Source organism: Polypterus senegalus, chromosome 11 (assembly GCF_016835505.1).
Source record: "Polypterus senegalus isolate Bchr_013 chromosome 11, ASM1683550v1, whole genome shotgun sequence".
Lineage (NCBI taxonomy): Eukaryota > Metazoa > Chordata > Cladistia > Polypteriformes > Polypteridae > Polypterus > Polypterus senegalus.
In genome coordinates, this window is record NC_053164.1 from 51,995,452 (window position 1) to 52,019,515 (window position 24,064).

At 38.2% G+C, this 24,064-nt stretch overlaps 1 protein-coding gene across 1 annotated transcript; it reads right to left on the reverse strand.

Annotated features, from left to right (window-relative positions):
* Positions 1-2,123: 2,123 nt before the first annotated feature.
* Positions 2,124-18,871, reverse strand: LOC120538968 (transmembrane emp24 domain-containing protein 4). The gene is made up of 5 exons (XM_039768619.1): positions 18,676-18,871; positions 11,561-11,661; positions 10,930-11,055; positions 5,273-5,419; positions 2,124-3,482 (listed from the first exon to the last, which is right to left on the reverse strand). Exons 1-5 carry the CDS (start codon positions 18,821-18,823, stop codon positions 3,333-3,335), a joined length of 672 nt encoding a protein of 223 aa, XP_039624553.1. The 5' UTR covers positions 18,824-18,871; the 3' UTR covers positions 2,124-3,332.
* Between the last annotated feature and the right edge of the window lie 5,193 nt (positions 18,872-24,064).

Consider the following 24,064-nt stretch of genomic DNA (forward strand, 5'->3'; position numbering starts at 1 on the left):
TATTGTTTTTCTCCCCCGTAAATCTAGCATTTAAGAAGTGCCCACAAGTTCTTGATAGGGTTTAGGTCACATGAGGAAGGGGGGCCATGTCATTATTCCTTCATCTTTAAGGCCTTTACTGGCTGGCCACAGTGGAGAACTTCGATGCAAGTGATGGAGCATTGGCCTGCATAAAAATCATGGTCTTTTTCCTGTATCACTGTTTGAAGAAAGTGTCTTCGAAAAACTGGCAGTAGGTTTGGGAGTTGATTTTGAGTTCATCTTCAATGCAAAAGGTCCAACTAGCTCATCTTTAAAAATACCAGCTCATACCAGTACCCCACCTCCACGTTGGAGTGGAGCTCTGTGCCCATTACTGATCCACAGGTCCATCCATCTGGTCCATCAAGAGTCACTCTCATCTCATCGGTCCATAAAACCTTTGAAAAAAATCTGTCTTCAGATATTTCTTGGCCCAGTTTTGACGTTTCAACTTATGTTTCTTGTTCAGTGGTGGTTGGGTTTCAGCCCTCCTTACCTTGGCCATGTCTTTGAGCACTGAACACCTTGTACTTCTGGGCACTCCAGGTAGGTTGCAGCTCTGGAATATGAAAGTACTGGAGGATAATGGGTTCCTGGTAGCTTCACGTTTGATTCTTCTCAAATCTTTGGCAGCTAATTTGCGTCTTTTGTTCTCAACACGTTTCTTGCGACCCTGTTGACTATTTGCAACAAAATGTTTGATGGTTCTGTGATCACACACCAATATCTTAGCAATTCCAAAAGTGCTGCATCCCTCTGAAAGACTTTTTACAATTTTTGACTTTTCAGAGTCAGTTAAATCTCTTTTTTGGCCCATTTTGCCCGAGGAAAACTAGCTGCCTAATAATTCTGCACACCTTGATATAGGGTGTTGATCTCCTTAGGCCACACCCTCCCTCATTACACAAATACACATCACCTGACGTGCTTAAATCCAATAAGCATTCAAGTTAATACAGCTTGGAGTTGGAATATACGCATTAAAAATGATGATATGGTCAAAATACTCACTTGCCTAATAATTGTGCACACAGTGTAGTTAGTGACTAAATACAATTAGCCAAAACGTCGTTTGGAAGCTCACTTGACCATATAAATGCATAGCTTTGCTATCTTAGCCTGGTGTAGCTAAAGTTAAGATTAGAAAATCCCATTTTATAATCTTAACTTTAGCTAATGGCCAAATATAACCAAACAAATTGTAATTCCCGGGATCTGCTTTGGAGCGTACAGTGTTTTGTACAATCCAAAGCAGCACATGCTTGAGGCATATTTATGCATTATTTCACACCGCAGCAGTGCCACTCACAATATGGCAGCGACGTTGACGTACGATGCTGCTGGTCATGCGGCGTCTAGTAATTCTATGTCTATGCTCACACCCCTTCGAAGGCTGGCTTCTTCCTGTCACCCAATTCTGCCAGGACAGACTCGGAATTAGGGTGGCACGGTGGCGCAGTGGTAGCACTGCTGCCTCAGGAGACCCATGTTTCGCTTCCTGGGTCTTCCCTGCGTGGAGTTTGCATGTCTGCATGGGTTTCCTCCCACAGTCCAAAGACATGCAGGTTAGGTGCATTGGCGATCCTAAATTGTCCCTAATGTGTGTGTGTGTGTGTGTGTGTGTGTGTGTGTGTGCCCTGCAGTTTTTCCTGCCTTGCGCAACAGTGTTGGCTGGGATTGGCTCCAGCAGACCCCCGTGACCCTGTAGTTAGGATATAGTGGGTTGGATACTGACTGACTGACTGACAGACTCCGAATTAAATTCTGCGAGTTTAAGAATACTGTTGTTATTTAAACTGGAGCAGCACTAGATTCTTTAAATTCATTGTTTTGGAAATCACCAGGCCATGAAATGATATCTGCAACTGAATGTATTATAACTTAATATGATAAAATAAAAACACAGACACAATTAGTACCTAATTTAAGTCAGTTTTAACACTCCAACAAAATATAATATCCTGTAAACACATAAATTAAAGTATGCATCATTTTCTTAAAAAAAAAAAAAAAAAGTAAAATAAAAACCAAACACATTCTGGATGCAGAAACTAAATGTGTTAAAGTTCAAAAACTTTATGGAAAATGAAATGAAATGCAACTAAAAATAACAGCTTGATTTAATCTTTTGTAAAACTGATAAATACATCCGTAAGTAAAATTAAAATGCCTCCTCAGTGAAAATAGTTACCTGCAATTATTTTCTAATCTTTTACAGCTAGGATACCAGCTACTGTATTTAAGATTTTACATACTGTATGGTGGTAAGAAATCTACCATCAAATAAAATGGCAATGTGATTTAGTAATGTAAAGAAAAGGCTTTAGTTAACTTCAAAAAAACAAAACACACACACACCTCTATAAATTCAAGCTTTAGAGCTCCTTAAATTAATGTGAACATTAAACAGTACAGAACCCACTTTAAACCTCCTTAGTCACCTTAGCTTTCCAAGACAAAAATGAAAGACGTTAACAATTTTGTCATTCTGACATAAAAAGAGGATGTCAAAGATTCATTCAAGTCACCGGGTATCATTTGAGATGTGCCAAATATTATTCCGTAAACAGTAACTTATACCCTACTACACGTTCACCACACCTGGCTTTAAAATAGCAGATATGCCAAATTAGTACCATATAATCACTGCCTTTGGGAGAAAAATAAAAAAATAGTTTTAAAATAAAGTCCTTTTCCTGTAGAAATACACAGATTTAATAGGGAAATGAACACTGAAAACTGAATATCTATTAGATTAAATTACACATATTTGTGCAATTGTGAACAGAAAATATGCATGGAACAATATAAATTTGTTGGGGTGGTCCATTAGCAGCTTTCCCACTATTCCCAATTTTTAGACATTATCCTAACTTACAAAAAACAGTTTTATGGCGGCCTAGAGACATAATTTAAAATGAATGAGGAGATCAGAAAGGTGCATCGAGCCAACAGTCCCCAGGGTTCTCTAAATGAAAGCTAGAGTCTGAATGGATTCATCTCCTACCTGCATCTGGATGACTGCAGTGGTGTAGGACCAGAGCAAGATGGCGCTGTTGTACAATCCCTCTTGCACATTACGCCAGAAGGAAAGATTTTCCAGTTCATGTCAAAAAGTACTTCAGTGACACACCACACAACCCAATTTCCCCAACCCACTTTATCCCAGTGCAACATTTTATTGTCGAGGCAAAAAAAAAAAAAAAGATTTTCTGCAAATCTCATTTTATAATAAACGTCAATGAGAACTCCTTCCCAGCTGCTTAAAGGAGAATTGCAAGTAAAGGATGTTGAAATGGCAGAGCGCTACCTCAGACCAGCTTCTTTGCCTCAAAAAAGCTCTTCAGATGTTTCATCTGCCAGATTCCAGTGATGATAAGGATAATTGTTTGAGCAATCGACCACCATAAAACTCTCTGGTTCGTACTTTCACTGGTCATCCTGAAGCGCTCCTCTCGGTACTGTTGAGATAACCAAAAAAAAAAAAGTTCATAAGCAATCTTTGCACATCTCCATTTAAAGTGAAGATGACAATACAGAAGCATAGATCACTATTACATTGCCAGAAATCCATTTCCATTACATAGTAATTTCAAGAATTGCGTTCCAAACTTGTACAAATATAAGGTAGGAGATGGAGAGATTTCAGACTGGAGATGGGAGGAAAGGGAGTTGGGGGTGGACAGGGCTAAGCTTGGTGTGAGAGAGGGAGGCTGGTGCCCCTCGCAGGAGATAGCAGCTGGTTAACCCGAGCGGCATCGTAGTACACAGAGTTTGTGAGAAGTGCCGACACTACATACATACATACTGGTGTGGACCAGCTGATTTGAAACATTCCTGGAAAGCAGCAAAATGGAGAAGTGCCAGTAGGGAGTACCAGTCCACTTCAAGCACTGGTTCAGGTATAGCAGTGAACTCATTCAGTAACCTCTGCAATGGTCAATGTGGTGCATCCATCTTTATCTATTTGCTCCCACTTTTGCATTGTTACTTTTTTAAAACTATACTTTCAGTTTGCAGTAAAAGTAAGTAAAAGCTAAAAATATAGTTTAGATTTTAGTGTATGCATTATTCATGCAAATAGAAGTATACAGCGTTTGTAAAGCAGTGCATTATCAGGAAAATTTCCAACTGTAGTCAAAATTTTCATCACCATATAAAGCAAAATGTAATTCACACTCTCTTATAATAAATCTACTGTGCTAGTATTTGTAGCTTTTAGGATTCAAAGCAAGAGCAAGGTAATGGCAAAAACAAACTAAAATATGAAAGGATATAAAAGCTACAAAGAAATGCTGTTGATTCACCACCTCTAAACCTGCTCATTCCATTTTAGGACAGTAGGCTGTGGAAGCCCACCTCAACAGCATTAGGAAAGCAGGGACCAATCTGGACATCTGGAGTGCTAGCTCATCAAGATGCAGTGTAAAAGGAGCACCTTTTTCTCCAGTTATAGATAAGCCTGCGCTTTGGTAAATACACAGCAGGAAGAAAGGTGCTGGAGTTACAAACCTAGACTTGAAGACCACCACTAACTTGGGGACAAACCCAGAATTGTGACAGAAAAGCAAAAACATTGCATGGCATGTCTTCAGGACCACTGATCCCACAGTTTATCATTTATTTTTTTGTTTGTTTTAGAAAGCCCAGTGTGCAGCCAGGTACAAGCTTCTTTATTTTTAGTGGCACATTAACAGTTTCTGTAGCCTCTGGGTCAATATGAAGAAAATTAAACTTTCTGTAAACCAAACATCAAAGCATTTTCTGTTTGGGGTCATTTTTATACTCGACACAAGCTTTACATCTATAAATCCAAAAGAAAAATGTACACAACTTTCTTTCTTCCTAGCAAACAGCTTTTACAAGGCAGCCCACTTTGTCTATTAACACCACAGACTTGGTGTGTAATACCACTGTGAAGAGACAGAGCCACTGAACTAAGTGAGGCCATGATATAATAGAACCCACCCACATTGTTTAGTGTCTAGTTTCTAACCCAGACTAAATAGTTATTTTCTTTTTTAAAAAGATAATTATATTAAGAGATTTACTTGTGTTTTTTTTCTAGTCTGTATACACTGCATTTATAATGTTGCAGATTTTAATAAAAATCACAACATCTTTAAAGAATTAATATGCAACTTTTAGTAAACTGTGCAATCTGTACAAATAAAGAGAGCTCTTTTTTTTTTTTAAATAAAGTAAACCTAGACATCTTCTCAGTGTCCCAAAGTGTCCCCCAAAGCCTTACCCTCTGGTAATTCTGCTCCTTCTGTATTTGCTCCACCTGATCCAAGAGCTGCCGGACTCGAAGTTGCAGCTCAGTGAGCTTGTCTTTGGCTGCAATCTCAGGGTAGTCGTTGGTGTGTTCACCAACTTGAATATCCAGATGAACTCTCTGAAATTAAAAAATATGCTTATGCAGTACATTTGACTTACCATTAAAGTTTAATGTTACAAAAATAAAGAAAGGTCACATGAAGTGCTTATTATCTGGAAATATTCTGCAAAACCTCATGATGTGTTGTACATGTACAGTATCATCTCCAGACAGAGGAGCAGCTTCAGCGACAGACTGCTGTCACTGTCCTGCTCCACTGACAGACTGAAGAGATCATTCCTCCCCCACACTATGAGACTCTTCAATTCTACCTGGGGTTGGGGGGTGGGTAAATGTTAACATCCACTATAATTATATTGTTGGACTTAAGTGCAGCATTTGCCACCATTGACCATTCGATTTTACTGCACAGGCTAGAAAATGATGTTGGGCTTACAGGCCCTGTGCTCGCTTGGTTTAGTTAGTACAGAAATGTGCCGACAGTACTCCATTATTATACACAGAAGTTCAATATGGTGTCCCACAGGGCTCAGTACTGGGACCTTTACTGTTTTCACTTTACATGCTTCCACTGGGATCTCTAATTAGGAAACATAATGTAAATTTTCACTCGTATGCAAATGACACCCAGTTATACCTTTCATTTAAATCAAATGAAGTTTCTCAGATGTTGTCTTTAATTAGTTGTGTTAGTGAATTAAAAGGAGTGGATGAATGAGAACTGCTTGTCTTTAAATACAGATAAAACAGAGATGTTAATTGTTGGAGGGAATGACGCTGATCACAACAATATTTTGTCATCAATGAATTCAGTTGGAATCCCAATTAATTTTACTGAATCAGCCCACAATCTCGGAGTTCTCTTTGACTCTAGCATGTCATTTAAAGCACATATTACAAAGTTGTCCAAAACGTTTCTTCCATCTTAAAAATGTTAGGAAGTTAAGGTACTTTCTAAATAAACAGGATTCTGAGAAATTAATTCATGCATTTATCTCTAGTAGGATTGACTACTGCAATGCGGTGTTCACTGGCTGTTCAAACTGTTCTCTATACAGCCTCCAGTTAATTAGTATTATTACAAGAACAAGAAAACACAAACACATAACTCCAGTTCTTAAATCCTTACACTGGCTCCCGGTTAAGTTTAGGGCAGATTTCAAAATCCTCCTTTTAACATATAAAGCATTAAATGGCCAAGGTCCGGCTTACTTTCTGAGCTTATCATGACTTACAAACCTGAGCGCACATTAAGATCTCAAGATGCCGGTGTGCTTATGATTTCAAGGATTAATAAAATAACAGTGGGAGGTCGAGCTTTTAGTTACAGTGCCCCATAACTGTGAAATAGTCTGCCTGCTTCTACAAGAGATGCCCCTTCGGTCTCAGCCTTTTAAATCCAGGCTGAAGACTCACTACTTCACTACTAATCCTCACCTATTCTGTTTCTCTTCTCGGTACTCAAATGTGGCACGGCCCACATGCCAAGTTGTTTTGCCTGCCTATGGTAAAGTAATCCCTGCTGGCCCAGCACTGTTTCAGCCATGGAATGGCCAAATGGGGGAGACAGCTTGATGGATGAGGTCTCCTGGACTCTAAACAAATCCAAATCTTATTATGTGATATCATCTACTGTTAAATTCTGCTCCGTACTTCCAAAATTTTTCTTTTTATGCTGTATTGAGGATTTGTTCTGTTCTGTGTATTGTATTGACCCCTTCTTTTGACACCCACTGCACACTCAACCTACCTGGAAAGGGGTCTCTCTTTGAACTGCCTTTCCCAAGGTTTCTTCCATTTTTCCCTACAAGGTTTTTTTTGGGAGTTTTTCCTTGTCTTCTCAGAGAGTCAAGGCTGGGGGGCTGTCAAGAGGCAGGGTCTGTTAAAGCCCATTGCGGCACTTCCTGTGTGATTTTGGGTTATACAAAAATAAACTGTATTGTATTGTATTATACAAACTTTATCACTCTTTATTTTAATATTGTTTTTTTATCAGTATGCTGCTGCTGGAGTATGCGAATTTCCCCTTGGGATTAATAAAGTATCTATCTATAGAATAATCTTCTACTTGCTTGGTTAACTGCCAGATTTCACACATGCATACAGTCAAAGTAAAAAGTATGTGAAGCCCTAGGAATTATTTATATTTATGTCTAATTCCCATATAAAACATGGTCATTTCTTCATGTCAGTAACAATAATGAACAAACACAGTCTCCTGTAACTAAAGATACACAGATTTTCAGAGAATTTTTGACCATATTGAATAAATCATTCAAACCGTGAAACGGAAGGTTGGAAAAAGTAAGTGAACCCTAAGCTAATGACTTTTTAGAAAGCTCATTGCAGTCAGAATTTAGCACACCTGGAGTCCATTTAATGAAACAAGTTCAGAGGTGTGGACTAGAATTACTTTGATTGATAAAAAACACTATAAAAAGTTTGAGTCTGAGCTTTTGACAAGAAGCATATCCAGATGGGAATCCTGCCTCGCACAAAAGAGCTGTCTGAAGAGCTACGATGGAGAATTGTTCATTTACAGAAGGCTGGAAAGGGTTACAAAGTCATCTCAAAGATTTTAGATATTCATCAGTCTACTGTTAGGCGAGCTGCCTGTAAATGGAGACAATTTGGTATTGTGGCTACTCTGCCTAGAAGTGGGTGCCCTGCCAAGATGACCCCAAGAGCACAACGCAAAGTCATCAATGAGGTAAAGAAGAACCCTAGAGCGACAGCAAAGGACTTGGAAAAAGTCATTAGAGCTGGCTAACATCTCTGTTCATGAGTCAACTATACGCAAAACATTGAACAAGAAAGGAGGCCATGGCAGGACACCAAGAAAGAAGCCACTGCTATCAAAAAAAGAACATTGCTGAACGCCTGAAGTTTGCGAACTTGGACTTGGACACTCCACAACGGCACTGGGAAAATGTTTTGTGGAGTGATGAAACCAAAATTGAACCATTTGGGATGAACAAGCAGAACTTCATTTGGCGTATAAAGGGCACTGCATATCAACATCAAAACATCATCCCTACAGTAAAATATGGTGGAGGGAACATCATGATTTGGGCCTGCTTTGCTGCATCAGGGCCTGGACAGCTTGCCATCATTGAGGGGAAAATTAATTCACAAATTTATCAACAAATTCTCCAGGATAATGTGAGGGTGTCTGTCCATCAACTTAAGCTCAGAAGACGCTGGGTGATGCAACAGGACAATGACCCCAAATATCGTAGCAAATCCACAGCACAAGGGCTTCAGAAGAACAAACTCCACTTTTGGAGTGGCCCAGTCAAAGCCCAGATCTCAGTCCTATTGAGATGCTGTGGAATGACTTGGAGAGCCATACACAGAAGACAACCAAATAATATGGAAGATTTAAGGCAGTTCCGTAGGGAAGAATGGGCTCAAATATACCCCCCGCCCCCCAAAACCACATGATGTGCAGGTCTGATCTGCAGTTACAGAAAGCGCTTGGTTGAGGTCATTGCTGCTAAAGGAGGGTCAACCAGTTATCAAATCCCCAAGTTTCGCTTACTTTTTCCACTACCACTGTGAACGTTGAATGCATTTGTAAAATAAAGACATGAAAGAGTAGAATGTTTTGTGTGTCATTGGCTTAAGCTCATTTTGTATATCAGTACCTGGGACTTAGATGAAGATCAGATCACTTTTTATGACCAATTCATGAAGTAAGCCAAATAATTACAAAGGGTTCACATACTTTTTACTTTGACTGTATGTATTATGTTGAATTTCTTCGTTCTTCCATTGTTTTTCTAGTACAGAATACACCATTAACTCTAACAATAAAATGTATTATTTTGGAATATACACAATAGTCTTGAATATCAATTCAAATTGAAACTGCAAATTGGTGTGTTCCGATAGAATTAGGATTTTTTTTAATAGAAAAATAGATAAATCGTGAAGTACACGTGAGCCAAATATCACTTTAATGTGACAAGGCCAATTTAGAATAACTAATAAACTTGAATTAACCTGCACATCTCTGGATTTTTGGTAGAGAAACCTGCAGTACCAAAACCAAAGCAGTACAGACATGGGGAGAAGGTGTGACTGAATATACTTCAATCAATGTGCATTTGACAACATCAACAGAAATTAAAACATAACACGATTTGTAACTGACAACAAAGAGTGCTTCTTTACAAAAACAGAGCCAAGGTCTAGAATTTATTGCCAAGTTGCACTCCTGAAGCAAACAACATATAATAAGTATGCAATTACATTTCACTGGTAAAAAAAAATCAATAAACTCATAATAATTAAGAAGAACAAGATCATAAACTTAAAATATCTTCAAAGCATAAACCTCAGTTGACTCTACTTTACTTACTCACTGCAGCAGTCACTAAATGTTGTGTGTGTGAGAGAGAGAGAGAGAGAGAGAGAGTGTGTGTTTCTGGGTAAGCCGACTAAACATCTACTAATCAAACCAGGTTAATGACTAGAATCACCTTCTACTTGTCTTTGAGTTTTCTTCAACTTCCCAAGCCGAAATGAATAATCTTCAGCTGATATCCAAATTACGATCATGAGATTTTTCCTTGTTTTAAAATGTTTTTGAACAAGTATGGTAGCATTTCCCACAGTACTTGTTTTTATACAGTGTAGCTTTGCCAATCCAGAATACTGTAAATATACTGTACAGTATATGCTAAGCTAATGAGCCCGACGTTTTATCAGCTAAAATAAACACATTTTCTTTCCACATGTAAAACTTGCTATCAAACGATGATGATGATGATGATGGTGGTCCACTCTGATTACCCCGTCACAAGATCAGAAACCTTATTCATGTGTGTAGTGTACAGAGGTCATTTTAGAGGCTAGAGCGCGAGTTAAGATTCAGTCAGGCCTGGAGTCTCCTTTTCCTGTACAGTTCTTTGCAGAGGCAGAGGCAATGGACATGGAATCAGAGACGTTACAGTTTATGCACTTAAAAAAAACATTCCTTTCAGTAAAGTGGACTATTTTATATGCAGTATACTGTTAATATGTTAATAAATCTTCTATAAAAAAAATAAACTAATTTAAGGGTTTCAAAGTTAGCCTACAGGATGGGAAACCTATTGTTTGTCAATCGAGTAAAAATAATCAATGATTTTGGGCTCTACAAAAATAAAATTGTATTGTATTTTTGATCTTAGTGAAAACTAAGGCTCATGCAACCCAGAGCAGGAATTCAGATGCTTATCACCTTCACTTCAGGTTATTCTGTTTTTGTTGTATAATAATATTTACCTACTTCCCATTGTCCAGACTAATATACAACCCACCACCCATTTTCTAACATTTAGTGCACCAATATGATGATGAACAGACGGGTGATATTTTCTCATTTTCTTCTCTGTAATTATAAATTTAATTTTTATTGTATTTTTTTATTTTTGGAAACCAACTGTATTTCCTGCAATGCAGATTACAATTTACTAATTACATAACAAAAATCTTCGGAATAATACCACAATTCCAAAAGCATGTAGTTGGCAGTAATATATGCAGCGATGCACAATAACTAAAACTGTTCTCATATTTACCAGCTTTCCCCCAGCAAACAGTGTCATTCTTGTGGAGTTAGAGTGCAGACAGATTTGATGTTCTCCTGGGGTGTGTGAGGTGAAAGTAAATCTGCCCTCTGATCCATACTGTCTTGACAGGACTACCTGTAATAAAGAACAAAATAATTATTTGAATTAAGTACATTTAAGAACATAATTAATGCTACAATGAAACTGTATTTGTTCAATAACATGACTGTTCATTGCTCTTCTAAGAGAGTTTAGTGGAGTAAGAATAAGTAGCATCATTGAAAAAGGGCATGATGAACTAATAAGGTTTTAACCTGCTATCAAAGTAACCATGCAAAAAATAAGTTAGACTTCATGAAATAAAATGAATTATGTTGCATATCCAGGAATACTGTATGAATTCTATATTTTTAATACTTACAAATAAAATATAAAACTCACTATAACATGTATTTTAATACTTACAAATAAAATATAAAACTCACTATAACATGTACATTGAAAGCATTTCCCAAAACATTTTCAGCTTCTCTTCTACTGCATCTTTACAAAAAAATAATCATATAAGAATAGAAATATACAGGACAGAAAAATCATTAGAAAAACTGGAAACACAAGACATGTGAAGGGAAGTACAGACCTTGGAATCTGGATCTTTCACTTCCACATGCATTCCCAGTCCCGGTGTAGACGGTAAGAAAGCAGAGCTCTGTTTATCCCACAGCTGAGTCCGATATTTTCCTGTAGATAAAACAGCATATTGAAACTAAACAATTCTTTTTAGGATTATGGTACACAATTTTCTCAGTGTTATTATTGCTTAGTAAAATATAAAAAATACAATTGCTTTTTCAAATACATCAAATGAACCCTGCTGAAATTTTACCTAGACATTAATATAATTAAGCTTGAATACAATCAAATCAGATCCCACAAAGCACTTCAAAAAACAAAAAAAAAAAAAATCATACGTAGCATAAACGGACTACTGAGTGAAACAGAGGCCAATACGAATGCCTGGATGGGACATTAGTAGTTTTAGCTACTAGCTAACCAAATGTGCACGACAGACTGAATGGTCACCCCACCTGGTCATGTACAATTTTTAATATTCCAATGGACATTGCAAATGTTTAGAATACACTGCTGGAAATGGAAGTAAAGCAAATACAAAATAATTCTGAAGCACTATGCAAAAATAATATTAACAAAAATCAGGTCACACCAGTGTTCTACAACAACGTAATCACTGTAACATTTACCGGAGAATGTGAAGCACTGGCTAGCACAGCTACCTTAAAGCTTCAGGAATTTACATTTACTTTCCCATCCTGCCACCACAACTTTCTGCCCGTGTGTGTTTTCACAGGTAGCCTTACTTCTAACAGATAAAGAGGATGGAAAATTGGTGGACTGATGTCATTAGTTGAAAACATAAATGACAATTAATTGGGTTTAATTCTTATGGGATATGTTCTTGCTCCCCTTGATGCTGAACTTGATTAAGTAGGTTTCAGGATATTAAGATGAAAAATAACTGTTACCAGTACCCCACACATTTACAACAGAATGGAGGTTACAATTAAAAATGGTGAAATAGAAAACACATACTGTTGCTCCTCTGCACAAAGCACAATTTTGAGTTATAACTAGTTCTAGGCATAAACTATTATGAGCACTAATTAATATATACAGTACATAAAAGAGCTTTTCAAGCATATGTGGCATTTCCATTTAATATTTTATTCTAACAATTGACAAAATATTGCAGAATTTCCTAATCGATTACTTCTGTGAAATTAAGATAACTAGGGGGCTTTGCCCCCTGCTCGCTACGCTCACCAACCCCCGAGCTTGTGTTACACACACGTGGTTCAGCCTGTCACGTATGGGGATACAGATATACAATTTAAAAAGATTGTTATTTTAATGGGAAATGTTACATACTGTATGCATAATAGAACTAACTATTTTACATTACTGCGAGTAATTGAATATATTAAAAAAATAGTAAAACGTAATCATTTAAAACTAAATTATGTTTCATGTTTCGTTGCGTAATACAATTTTGTTCTGTTTGGATTTGAAATTAACACGCAAATACATTTTAAACTTACACTTTTACTGTAAAACTTCAGTAAAAACAATTTTTTGAATAAAATTTTTGTCAATATTTTACTGAATTTTGATTCTGTGTTTGGATTTTCACCATGACAACGCAACGTATAACTGCCCGTGATTGAATTTAGTTTCTTTCTCTCTTTTAAATAAAACGACTTTTTCGAATGTTTGGCTCTGAGATTTGTTAATTGTCTTTGCAAAAGCTATTCTAATGGGAACCTGTTAGCGTTTTAATACGAATGGCATATCAAGATCTCCTTTGGTGTCTAATGTTATCTCCTGATTGCCTTTCTTGGATACATCCTTCTTTCTACAGTAATTCGTGTGGTGGAAGGCCAGACGGAGTTAATGGTTGTAGGTATTTATTCTCTGGGATATTGTAAATTGATGTTTTCATCTTCCGCACAATCACCACCAACTGTTTCAGCATAGTCTGTTGGTACGCATTTAACTAATTTGCTGTGTAACTGATCATCATTTTTGGCAGTAATTCGTTTGACTTTATCGTTTTTTCTGTGCTAGGATTGCCCATGTACTCATTTTTTCTGTTGATAACCCTTTGGGATGAAATTCTTCAATAAGATTTGAACATAATACGTCTTCTTTAATTGGGAACTTAAAGTGAGGAAAACATTAAAATTTGTAAGAGATGAAAGAGCAGAAACTGTGTTTGTCCAAAACATTCACACGAATGAGAGGTGAGAGTACCATGTGCGTGGTTGAAAATGGTTGAGAGGAGGGAGTGGCTTAAAAAAATTTCATGGCCAAAGTCTGGTCTCATCCCAGGATTTTTTTTTATATAGAGAGATAATTAGACTTTTAAATATCCCATTGAGAAATATATTAGTGATGAATACAACCTAAGAAGATAATCTCTGTAGGTAGGTAAAGGGGAATTTCCATTGCAAAATACTTTTGTAACTTCAATTTTTGGATTTTAGATTTAAATAATACAACTCTGTTAAATCATAGTGGGCTCATTTTATTTTTTCAAATATGTGTAGGCTATCCTATGTATTCTGACAGGAGGTTCTACCACCAGGTTTGGAAACCCCCCACAGCAGGACCCCAAAGTGCTGCAGAGAGTTGGTGCAGTCCGCTAAACGCATCCCTGGGTGTGCACTCTCCAACTTCTACAACATCTACACCGAGTGATGTCACACCAGGGCAAAGAAAACGATTGGAATACCTGCCACTCCAACAACGGCCTCCTCTCTGTGCTGTGGTGTGCTGTGGTCAGTGAACGCTACTGCTGCCTGAAGACCAGCGGAGGATGATGGAGGATCAGCATCAGGTCAGTGCCTTTAGTTACACAATGGCCTTTTGCTAATTCCAATTCTATTATTTATGCTGCCATTGTACTTACTGATTTCACTGTTTAATGTTTTACATATCTTCGAGTCTAGTAGCTAAGCATTTCACTACACATTATACTGTATATAATTGTATTTGACAAATAAAAGTCGATTCGATTTAATACAAACTGTAACTTTAGCACGTTTCATCAAGTGACCAGTAGAAAACTGGTCCAGGGTGTAAAGTGCCATAATGCATCACCACATCTGAAGCTTATTGTGTACCCTGTTATTGGAGAACTCATTGTTAATATCTTTGTACAATGACAAGCCAGAAGAAAAAATGAAAAATAATTATGTATGACACTGCAGCTCCCTTCATGGGTGTTGCGTACAGTTAGGTCCATAAATATTTGGACAGAGACAACTTTTTTTCTAATTTTGGTTCTGTACATTACCACAATGAATTTTAAATGAAACAACTCAGATGCAGTTGAAGTGCAGACTTTCAGCTTTAATTCAATGAGTTGAACAAAAGATTGCATAAAAATGTGAGGCAACTAAAGCATTTTTTAACACAATCCCTTCATTTCAGGGGCTCAAAAGTAATTGGACAATTGACTCAAAGGCTATTTCATGGGCAGGTGTGTTCAAGTCCATCGTTATGTCTTATCAATTAAGCAGATAAAAGGCCTGGAGTTGATTTGGAGGTGTGGTGCTTGCATGTCGAAGATTTTGCTGTGAACAGACAACATGCGGTCAAAGGAGCTCTCCATGCAGGTGAAAGAAGCCATCCTTAAGCTGCGAAAACAGAAAAACCCATCCGAGAAATTGCTACAATATTACGAGTGGCAAAATCTATAGTTTGGTACATCCTGAGAAAGAAAGCAAGCACTGGTGAACTCAGCAACGCAAAAGACCTGGACGCCCACGGAAGACAACAGTGGTGGATGATCGCAGAATCATTTCCATGGTGAAGAGAAACCCCTTCACAACAGCCAACCAAGTGAACAACACTCTCCAGGGGGTAGGCATATCGATATCCAAGTCTACCATAAAGAGAAGACTGCATGAAAGTAAATACAGAGGGTGCACTGCAAGGTGCAAGCCACTCATAAGCCTCAAGAATAGAAAGGCTAGATTGGACTTTGCTAAAGAACATCTAAAAAAGCCAGCACAGTTCTGGAAAAACATTCTTTGGACAGATGAAACCAAGATCAACCTCTACCAGAATGATGGCAAGAAAAAGTATGGAGAAGGCGTGGAACAGCTCATTATCCAAAGCATACCACATCATCTGTAAAACACAGTGGAGGCAGTGTGATGGCTTGGGCGTGCATGGCTGCCAGTGGCACTGGGACACTAGTGTTTATTGATGATGTGGCACAGGACAGAAGCAGCCAAATGAATTCTGAGGTGTTCAGAGACATACTGTCTGCTCAAATTGATTGGGTGGCGTTTCATGATACAGGTGGACAATGACCCAAAACATACAGCCAAAGCAACCCAGGAGTTTATTAAAGCAAAGAAGTGGAAAATTCTTGAATGGCCAAGTCAGTCACCTGATCTTAACCCAACTGAGCATGCATTTCACTTGTTGAAGACTAAACTTCGGACAGAAAGGCCCACAAACAAACAGCAACTGAAAGCCGCTGCAGTAAAGGCCTGGCAGAGCATTAAAAAGGAGAAAACCCAGCATCTGGTGATGTCCATGAGTTCAAGACTTCAGGCTGTCATTGCCAGCAAAGGGTTTTCAACCAAATATTAGAAATGAACATTTTATTTCCAGTTTTTTAATTTGTCCAATTACTTTTGAGCCCCTGAAATGAAGGGATTGTGTTAACAATATGTTTTAGTTGCCTCACATTTTATGCAATCTTTTGTTCAACCCACTGAATTAAAGCTGAAAATCTGCATTTCAACTGCATCTGAGTTGTTTAATTTAAAATTCATTGTGGTAATGTACAGAACCAAAATTAGAAAAAATTTGTCTCTGTCCAAATATTTATGGACCTAACTGTATATCCCATTTTTAAAACATAAATGCAGTAGGCCATTTTTCTCTTACATCATCAAGCTGTAAAATTGAGAGTCCATAATATCCAAGGCAGCTCAAGCAGTCTCTTGTACATGTCTGTTTCATTCTAAACTAGCACTACAAAAAAGTGCAATACCCGTTTATGAAATTTTTCACATTTTTATAAAATCCAAAGATTGTTCAACCTTTGTAAAACACGAGCAATCTGTGAACTTTGTATGTACCACTCCAACTTGCTTCTGCCTCACTCTCCAATTTTTAAGATTCTCTCAAAATAAATAATTATTGTCCTTGCACAATCTCTGCTGACTGCAAGCAGTTTAATCCCTCAAGGACAGTGGGAAGCTTGTATCTTAAAAGTCCCTCCATTAACAAAAGGAAAAATGTTTGGCTTTAAGTAAGCATATCTTCAAATAGTATGCCACCCAAACCTCTCAAGTCTTGTTCAAGCCTAAAGACTACACTTCCAAATCAACCGTATTAACTAATTACTCTTGCCCACAAACATGGCTAATATACAAACAGGAAAACACAAGCAGTTTTTCTCCATAACGGTATACAACAGCTTAATTCACAAATAGAAAAACAGGACATTTTGACAACTGGTTTGTGTGCGTTTGGAAGCTGACACAACACTTTACTAATATGAAAGCAACAGGCCCCAGTGTGACCATTTTGTGTCCGTTGTGCAGGACTTGTTATTCTCTTTTTGGTTTTCACTTTCACTCCTATTTAACTTATTGATGAATTAAAAACATCTTTAAGACGTGGCAGAACAGACGATTTGCAACATGAATGTGCAGAAATAGTGTGACGCAATCATCTTAACACGGACCAGAATCTCAAAGGAATGTTTTTGACGTCTCGCCACAAAGAACTGAAACTGTTTTGAGGGCAAAAGGAGGCCCTTTCCTTTATTAGAATTTGTGTGCAGAATAATTTGCTCAGTGAGTGTAAAACAAAAATGGTTGGAAAAAATCATGTTCTTTAAGCTGTCTTTTGATGCACAGCTATTAATTTATTACATTGTGAAAAAATAAGCATTTCCTTCTGTAATATTTAATATTATTGTGGGACACATTTCTCCTTGATTTACCCGTCTGCTCCATAATTTACAATTGCAAATCAAACAATTCAGACATGATTAAAGTGCACATTGCAGACTTTAGGAATATTTTCATACATTTTTGTTTGATCTCACCATGTAGAAATTTTAATTTCTAAACTAGCACTAGCAGAACGTGTGACATGGGATTACTGATTCATATATGAAATTGTGGTCATTTATACCAAATATTAAAAAGAGATGTTACTAATTTTATTAAAAAACCAGAATAAAGTCGTGCAAATTAAAATTGTAATATGAAAGGTAAATATTTCAATTGACATCTATCATTGAAGCACAAACAGGACAACACATGGTAATTGGCGCGCACTCAGCCGCATGGATTAGAGACCAATTAAGAATTTGGGATTAATGAAAGCCTGCAGACACTGTGGCCTACAAGTGTATTGTCAAGTGAAACAAAATGGTTAAGACAATAATGTGAGAAATGAAATGACAGGGCTAAAAATCTGAAATGTATTGTTAACAATGTACTTTTTTTTTTTTTTTTACAGAAGGAAATGATTCAGTCTGGAATTTTTATAAATTTAAGGAAGCAATTCCGTTGTGATTATTTATAATATCAGCACGAGAACGTCAACATGGCATCAGGCAGTTCCATCCGCAACCTTTCAAACCTTCTTGTCTAAATTTGGAAGGAGGATCCTGACAGCGTCTGCATGGGCATTGTGTATTATCAGACAATGGACCGGGCAAACATTGCCTGACACCCACATTCACTCATGGGATGGGGGGTATCTGGTCCTTTTGTCTTGTCCATTAATGCAACCATACAACATCTCTGGGACTTTGGCGGAAAACCGAAATGCCTGTTTAAGAAGCTGAACAAACTTGGCTAGAACTTGCAATCTCCGCTCAAGGATACTATCCCTGGGTTTTAGAATTCTGGTATAGTGTTACTAACAACTGCGCCATGTATACACAAATTAATATGATGACTTATTAATTTTAATATGGTATGAAACTCCGTGCTAAACATGAACATTTATTGTGTCGCGGCTTTAAGAAGGTATTTCAGTGAAGTTCATTATTTATTGAACACATACGGCTGCGCAAATGTTTCAATGAATCCTTAACTTGCTGACTAACGTTACAATAGTGACACGTCTGCCACAGAAAGCATATGAGGGTGGAATACAGGTAGGCCGCCGGCATCGGGACAACGAACAACTTACCAATTACCATTGTTTCGTCTGGAATTTCTTCTATGAAGCATTTTTTTTCAGTTTCCCCAATGTGAAAATACAGAGCTTCGGAAATGCTGAGACTAACTGTAAGCAGAGCAACCTGCAACAGTAATGACATCCTGCAGAGTTCTGCCATTGACAACCGGAGGAGAGGGAGGGCGGGTCGAGCGTTAAGATAGTACTGAGCATGCGTCTCAGCAAGACGAAGTGGTAGCGAAGATCCGCCTGCGCATGCCCGTTGCCACAACAGCCGCGGCGATTTAACTCCGCTAACGGACGGATTACGCATGCGCCTTTCAGAGAAACTATAGCAAGTAGGAAGACATTTGATTTGTTCATCTTCTCGCGTGTGTTTTCTGTTACCACGTACGTAAATAAGATAGAAGTTCTACTTTATGTTTTCATGAAGACATATATTATATTTTGCATGGATGGGCACAAAGAGCAAGAAAATCCGTCCGTTTTTGAACGAGTTCACTCAGTATAATGGCACACTTAGCGACCAGCTCGCGCGACGAAGGCTCCCTCAATCGCTCTGGACCGCAAGAATCTCGAACAAGCAAATGGAGAAAATGCAGACTTCACACAAGGGGCTTTTCATGGATTTGAAGGTGTCAAGGTTTTGGCATCGATTATGGTAAAATCTACGTGCTGCTCAGCAAAAGTACTATATTTATATTTATACTAGTAAAACAGGTGGACCTACAGTGCTGAAATAAAATGCAAATACAAATCAACATAAAAATAAGGAGATGTTGATACTCCTTATGTTTTGTATATGGTTCCTCTAGATATACATTTGAATTTTTTCTTTATCCATGGCGATTTAACAACATTTGAGGTATAATTGGTCACATTTCTATTTTTGCACTTGCCTCACAAGCAGGTGAAGTGACTTGCTCGTGGTCACACTGTGTTAGTATCGGGGCCAAAGTGTTAACTGCTGTGCCTCTACTAATGGGATTTATTCATTCTGGAGGCTCATTAAAGCCTTTCTCTTTTGCAGCGTATTCTTTTGTTTTCAACATGAAAAAATAAAGTTTGCCGTTACTCACGTTACTGATGTAACTTTACTAAGTAGTGGTCTTCAAAGGAAACATTGTGTTAGAGATGTAAAAGCAATGCTTCCATGAGGTCTTCATTGTGGATGTGCATTTCTGTCCATTTGTCATTCCTGCATTCTGTTTCCTCCCCTTTGTCATGCATGCCTATTGGCCACCATGTTTGTCCGCCGCTCAGTTGGCCGATATTCAGGATTACCGCTTGCTTGGCTGTCTGCTTCGCGTTTTGTCATCTTATTCTCTCCCGTTTTTGGTCACTTAATCGCCTTCTGTGATGTACTTGATGTTTAGCAGATAGCACTGCTCTGCTTTATCTCTCTGTGGTTATAGTGGCCGTTACTTATTTTTTTGATCAATTTGCCATAAGCGCACGACCACAGTTCACTTTGCCATCCTTTATGATCAATAAACACAGTCCAGAAGTTGTATGTCTGGGGGGATTATCAGTTGATGATCTTGTGGGGTCAGTGCCTTTATTACAATATATTTTTTGGACTACCAGTTTGCCGTAACCTTTTTAAATTTTTCTTTCTATTTTCTAACCCACTCTGTCCTGAACAGGGTCACAGGGTGTGCTGGAGCCTATCCCAGCCTGTGTAGGGCGCAAGGCAGGAGGAAAGCCTGGACAGGGAGCTAGTCTATCGCATGGTGAAGACATGTATACACTCTGACCCCACACCAGGGACATTTAGTATCACCAGTCCACCTAACTTACATGTATTTGGACTGTGGGAGTAAACCAACCCAGACATAGGGAGAACATGCAGACTCCAGGCAGGGAGGACCTGGGACACTAGCACTGGTCTCTTTCCTGTTAGGCAGTGGCACTACCACTGTGCCACCGTACCACCCTAGTTGTCACCTACATTTTTTTAAATTGCCAGAATATATCAGGCACTATTCAGGATTATGTCTTGCTTGTCTGTGTCCTTCAGCGTCTTGTCTTCTTATTCTTTCACATTCTTCTTCACTTAATCTCCTGCAATGTGCTCGACACTCAGCGGATGCCGCTGCTGTTCTGTTTCTTTTTGCTATTATGGTGATTCTTCATCACTTTTCTGTAAACACATGACCACAAGTCATGGCCTCCACGTTGTCACTACTTAAATCGTCTTTTCCAGAACATATCGGGTCACAATGTTTTGATTAAGACCACGGTCAAGTTTCTAGCCTCATTACTTTGTGAGTAATCGCATGACTTCCAGACCGTAGAATTTTTTGTATAAAGATATTTATGTGACTAGATGCTGTGAGCCATGCTGTTGAATTCACTGGTGACACAAAGTGTTCATCGTTTGACATGGTGCGCGACTCTTACAGACATGTGAAAAATATAATGTGGACATGGACTACCAGTCAACAGTTTGGACACAACCTGAATTGTTCATGCTTGTAATAAAACGTGATATCTTGTGTTGTAAATATATCATTAAATTGACTTAAAAACAGAGCCAATAGTGTGGCTAAAGGCTGCTACTTCCTGAAATTGTAACTTATTATTCACATTCACATTACAAAGGTTTCTGTAATAACCAATTAACATTTAAAATGACTGAGAATACGCTAAGATACTGAAGGAATGACTGCTGAAAAAGGGGCTTTACAGTTATGGTGGGGTACTCAAACCGTGATTATAAGAATATAGTACAACAACTACAGCTACAACTGGGACATCAGTGGTGATCTGAAGTAGTGGATACACCGAGTACTGTTGTTTAGTTTGTGAATGAGATGTCGGTGCTAAAGGGCCTGGCCAGTACTTGAATGGGAGACCATCTAGGAAAAGGCTTGGGTTGCTGCTGGAAGAGAGGTTGGTGATGCCAGCGGGGGGTGCTTACCCAGTGGTTTGAATGTGGATCCCAATGCCCCAGTGCAGTGATGAGGACACTGTGCTATAAAAATGGTTTTGTCCTTTGGATGTGACATAAAAACGTGGTCCTGACTCTCTGTGGCCTTCGTGAAAAGCAGGGTTTATATTCCGATGTGCAGGCTACCTTTCTCTCCATGGCCTAGACATTCTGGCCCCTTATTCGTCCCCTGTCTCTAACCTATTAGCTCATATGTGTTGAGTATACTGGCGCAAAAATGGCTGCCATTGCATCATCCATGTTGACGCTACACATTTGTGGTAATCGAAGTGGCTCCCCACTTACTGTGGAAAGTGAGAAAAGCACCATAGAAATGTAAAGAATCACAATTAAAGGGTCTCATTACTGCAAAAGAACCCCCCCCCATTTGGTTCCAGGGCAGGACAAGTGTGGCTCATAAGCCAGCAATGGCATTTTTGCCTCCTATTTGTGTAAAATTTGGACTGATGAAAACTTTCACGGAAAAGTAATGAACAAGAAGGATTTTGATATTTTATTTATTTATTTATTTTTATTTTTTTACATTTTATTGATTTTATTAAAAGCAAATAACATTCCATACAAGCATGTGAAATTTTACAGAACTACAGTAAGTCAAAGTCAAATCAGCCTTCACCCATGAGAAAGAGAGCTAGGCCAACAGAGTAAAAATAAGGAAATAAATAAATACAACAAAAAAGGGAAGGCAATCCGCTTCCTCAATTTAAATGCTTATTTTAAAATATTATTGATTAGATCCTGCCAGGGTATGAAAAAGTTCTGCACAGATCCTCTAAGTGAGAGTTTGATTTTTTCCAATTTCAGATAATATAAAACATCAGTTACTTACTGACTTAAAAGAGGAGACCAAGATAAGTCTGCGTGCCAATATTGTAGTTGGGATTAATAAAGTATCTATCTATCTATCTATCTATCTATCTATCTATCTATCTATCTATCTATCTATCTATCTATCTATCTATCTATCACACAACACAGCTGTTAGTTGATTAGGAGGGATTATGGTGCCAAGGCTGTCTGAAAGGTATTTAAAGATTTTGGTCCAGAATGATGTTAATTTGGTGCACGCCCAAAACATGCGGCGCAGTGAGGCTGGAAAATGATTGCAGTGTTCGCAAGTTGGATCTTATCAATGATGCTCAATATATAATTTTGGACAATTTTAAATGAGAGAGATGCACTCGATATATAATTTTGAGTTGAATAAGTTTATGCTTCGCGGATATGGAGCTCAAGTGAATTCTGTGCATTGCTACATTCCACTCCTTTTCTGAGATGTTGAGTGAGAGCTCCTTTTCTCATTGTACTCTTGGATCTTTGAAATGGAGGGACTGTAAAATGGTTTTATATATTAAGGAAATGCTGTCTGAGTCCTCAAGACTGATCAATATTTTTTCCAGCATATAGGTAGGTGGGAGGTGAGGAAAATTGGTGAGGTTCTGTTTAACAAAGATTCAAATTTGAAGGTAGTGAAAGAAATGTGTTGCTGGAAAGTTTAAATTTGGAGTGTAATTGATCATAGGATGCAAAGACGTTGTCTATGTACAGATCTCTAAGTGATTTAATCCCAAATGTTTTCCAGACATTAAAAACTACATACATTTGAGAGGGTGGAAAAAGGTGGTTCTCGTGCAGAGGTGCCACAGGTAAAAGCTTCTCTGTCTTAAAATACTATCTACATTGGTTCCATATTCTGATTTTGATATTTTAGTCAGAAGCTTCAATGAACAACTAATGCCAAGATTATGGAAGCCCACAACTCAGACACGCCATCAATGACAAGAGGTTTGCAGATCGGCTAGTGGGACTGAAGGACATCTCAAGGTGTTGTTGAGTTGAATTTTCTTGGCAGGTGCAAAGCACCAAACTACTTCAAGCATACAAAACCATTGAGAGCAACGCGTCACTAAAGATTCATTTCCTGCATTCACACTTGGACTTTTCCCTGCTTATCTTGTTGCTGTCCGTGACGTACGTGTTGTGAGGTCTCACCAGGAACTTGCAACAGTAGAAACGCGGTGTCATGGCAAGTGGAATTGATCAGTGCTGGCCGGCTGTTAGACACTGAAAGGAGAGGCGTCAGAGGCGAAGAACAAACCGACATCAGGGTGGGGTTGCATCTTGGTTTGTGTTGTGCCCCCCTTTTCCTTTGTTCTCTTTCTAGTTATTTTGAAGTACTAGGGTGTTGTACCATGTTAGCCATTATGCATGTAGGGAAAAGCCAAGCAAAATTACACATTTTATTGGCTAACTAAAAAGATTACAATATGCAAGCTTTCAAAGCAACTCAGGCCCCGCTTGCATATTGTAATCTTTTTAGTTAGCCAATAAAGGTGTCATTTTGCTTGGCTTTTCTCTAGTTATTTTGAAGTAAATGGTTGCATCTGTTGTGTTTTTATATGTCTGATCAAGGAGAATGCCATTGTAATGTTCTGGTTATTCAAAGTA